The 3,570-nt window shown below is 34.3% G+C and overlaps 1 protein-coding gene across 1 annotated transcript; it reads right to left on the bottom strand.

The window, feature by feature from the left end:
* Positions 1–1,195: 1,195 nt before the first annotated feature.
* Positions 1,196–2,316, bottom strand: LOC128190267 (uncharacterized). Its single transcript, XM_052862256.1, has 3 exons — positions 2,269–2,316; positions 2,073–2,151; positions 1,196–1,983 (listed from the first exon to the last, which is right to left on the bottom strand). The coding sequence occupies exons 2-3, from the start codon at positions 2,149–2,151 to the stop codon at positions 1,310–1,312; spliced, it is 753 nt and encodes a 250-aa protein (XP_052718216.1). The 5' UTR covers positions 2,269–2,316; the 3' UTR covers positions 1,196–1,309.
* Positions 2,317–3,570: the final 1,254 nt, after the last annotated feature.

Raw genomic sequence — 3,570 nt, 5'->3', positions numbered from 1 at the left:
ACCTATATTACTTGTAAATCAGACAAGACGGAACCCTGGTAAAATCAGCCCAGGTTATCTACTAACAAATCGGTCAAATAATGGTTAAAGTCGACATTAAAATGTCTGCTTTACTGATCGAAAATTGCATTGCAGTGGATAAAATTGTCATGGTTCGTCAAAGAGTGCCAAAGTGTTTCATGATATAACTTTCATTTTAGATAAAAGTGTTTGGTTGTACCAGAGCAATGTAGTGTATCATGTAATGCAATCATATACTAGTAAATAGTTTCATCCTTAAGCGTTAGAGTGTATCATGGTGTCATAGTTGATACTATTGTGCAATATTATTATCATTTACTGCAGTTTGATAAATAGTTTCATTCCTTATCCTTAGTGTCAAGGTGTGGAATAGTATCACAGTGGTTCATTTCATATTCTAACGTCAAAATTTACCAAAGTGGTTCGTATTGCGAGAGTGCGCCGTATGATTACAGGGGTCTATCCGTTTAAAGTGCGCGATAGTGCATTGCACTTTTAGAGAGTATCATAGTACTAGGTGTATCAAAGTGTATCATAGTCATAAGTCAAAGAAATATTAATTGTCGTATTGAAATGCGACATTAGGTCAACGTGTAGCAAAGTGTCTGAATTTTATAAAGTCAAGTAATGTGTCAGAATGTGATACCGAGTCAGAGTATAGGTTAAGTACAAATAGTGTAAGTTATGTATCATAGATGTATATCATGGTGCCAGGCTGCATCATTGCATCTTGTGTATGCCAATGCATATGTCATGGAGTTCCATACTATTAGAGTGTAGCATATATCTCAGAGTGGTTTGTTATGCCAGAGTATTCCATACAATGAGAATGTAAACACTAGAACCAAAGTTTTTTAACGTAAAGTCACGGATGCCCGTTAATTTTAACTCATGAGTGTGAGTATTCAAACGTAATCATACTTTATATCACATACTATTCTGTGCATGCTCAAATCTTACCAGTATTTCATTCATTAAGTCATTCCCTTAACATATTGTAACATACGTTATCTTTACATAGAGTCAGAGGGTTTCAGAATGTTGTAGTTTTTAGAACATCTTCAGAGCTTAATTATCAGAGTACTGTGTTTTATCAATGTTCGTGAATATCGATTTTCGTGAATTTAGTAAAATTCAGTATATTTGAGGGAAAAACAAAAACTCGTGATTTACATTCAAACACGTCTTTTATTAAGATACTGTCGAATAACAGTTTCGTCAATATAATTTAACTCTCTCATTCACAATCATACATCAAAACATTATCATTTCAACACTAAGCAGAATCTTAGTAATATTTACTGTAGCTGTATTTATTCATGGCTCGTCTTGCACTTGGTGTGAAGAAATTGCCCTGCATCATTGAACTGGACGGCATCATCATGGCTTCCATCATGGGACTAGATGTCATGGACATCATGGAAGGAGACATGGTTTCTGACATGGGGCTCATCAATGACATCAATGGACTGGAAGACATCATGGGGTTAGTTGATGACATGGCAGACATCATAGGGTTAGTGGATGCCATAGACATCATGGGACTTGAGGACATCATGGGGTTTGTTGACATCATTTGGGACATCATTGACATCATGCGTCTGGAATTCATCACATTTTCTGCTAGTTTTGACATCATGGACAGTACGGTGCGCATCGTGGGTGATGTTGTCATCATTTGTGTGATCACGGGCATAGATGTACCTGTCATCATGGCTAGCTGAGCGGCGTCTCTTAGGAGGGGTGTTGAAGAGCCGCTCATCATGGCGCTGGCCGGATTCATTGTTCCCGTCATCTCGGCGGAAGGTGACGTCATAGCATTGGCCATTGCGTTTGCCATTGCATTGGTAGCCATATTGTTACCCATAGAGGATGCCGGAATAATAGAGTCCTGCATAGCCATGGTGGGTTCTGACGCCATCATCGAGCCTCCCATTGGTGATGACATACGAGAGTGTTTTTCTTAATAAGTAAGAAATGAGAGGTAAAATCTGAAGCATAGAATGCATTCCCATATGAACCAAAATAATGATATAAAAAGATAAACGTACTGTAATATTTCATGGATTTTGGTATGGCTTCACTACAGCATACAAGTGCAAAAAGCAGAGCCAGAGTTTGGGGTCTCATCTAAAAAAAAGAAAATCAACGTTAATTTTCCTTTAAAATACCATTAATTGGTGACTTATTTTTTAGTGGAAGATAGTATTGTGAAAAAAGAATAAAAACGAAACGAATATCTCTTACCTTGAATGGCTATTCTAGATCTGTAAAAAAAAAGTCTGGAATAAGAGGTTTATGATTTTGTCCTGAAGTGGCCTGCTTTATATACCTTTTTACAAATTATGTCACAGTGGACAGAGCAAAAAGGCCGGGCGACACTGGAGGTGGATAAACTTTGATCGCTTATTGATGTGTGATGGACTGTTACATGGACTGTCAGGTCGCTCGTTATTATCATAAATTATAGCAATAATTCTGGAATCTTCACACGGTTTTTAATCTGATGATCAGAAGATTTGAATTCGATGTTCAATTAGGTATATTACTAGTCGATTTTTATTAGTGTTATGAATCTTTCGTTATGAATAGCTTTTGATTGTTGTTGGTCTTTTGGTAATAAAACTACGTTAGACAAATGTTTTACGTAGAAGAAAAAATGATCTATTTGATTTTTATTACTAATTTGACCTCTTTTTATCTTTCGACCAAGATGCATGTAGTCTATGAGAAGTACTTGTAAGAAATATATACGTAAAATTGTATATATACAGTAATTAAGAAAGAGTGGTGCGCCTTGGATGAGAAAAAATATATACATGTGTATATAAATTTCTTTATTTGATACATGTATTTTTATTACACTTATTTAGCATTAACTCTGTTATGCAAACAGTGTGTATTTCAAATTGTTTTGTCGTTTCTGGCCTTATTTTCATTCTCAACCTAACTGTTGACTTCCATTGGTTTTGAACTAACTGGAACGTGAATTAACATTCAAATATAATACAGTTCCTATAATGCTCTCTCTATCTTTGCCCCCTCTCTCTCTCTCACTCTCTCTGAAAATTAAATAATTAATTCAATGATTCAAAATATTTTTGTTGTTTGTTAATTCTTAATATATACAGTATAGTTGTAAGGAATATCATAGAGTATACTTAAAACAAAATTTAACTATGGTATCATGTCGTTTTACAATTTATAACTTACGTTTGTTTAGTTTACTTGTCAAAGATAGATATAACATTTGAAAAGTGAAAATTTGTATAAACTTTTGACAGCTAATTGAAGGACTTAACCCTTGGGACATGGAATATTAATTGTTCGCTATGATACATCTAAGCCAATCTAATTTTGAATTATCAATTAGTAATATAAACAAAATCATGTAATATTTCTACACATTTTTCCAATACAATATTTAAATCTCGGATATATAAGAGTGGTTCCAAAAATTGATGTGGGATAAACATTGTTGATAAAGCAAGCATACACATATGTAAGTGTAAGGTATAACGTTATCTATACATGTTTATAATTAAAACA

This window comes from Crassostrea angulata, chromosome 6 (assembly GCF_025612915.1).
Source record: "Crassostrea angulata isolate pt1a10 chromosome 6, ASM2561291v2, whole genome shotgun sequence".
Taxonomy (NCBI): domain Eukaryota; kingdom Metazoa; phylum Mollusca; class Bivalvia; order Ostreida; family Ostreidae; genus Magallana; species Magallana angulata.
Note: the sequence above shows the minus strand (reverse complement) of the source record. Positions and strands in the feature narration are given on the sequence as shown.

Excerpts from the sequence above, each read along its gene's own strand:
- LOC128190267 (XM_052862256.1), bottom strand. The coding sequence starts at position 2,151 with ATGAGACCCCAAACTCTGGCTCTGCTTTTTGCACTTGTATGCTGTAGT. Across the intron at positions 1,984-2,072 it reads AAAATCCATGAAATATTACA|AAAAACACTCTCGTATGTCA; the intron begins GTACGTTTATCT and ends TTACTTATTAAG.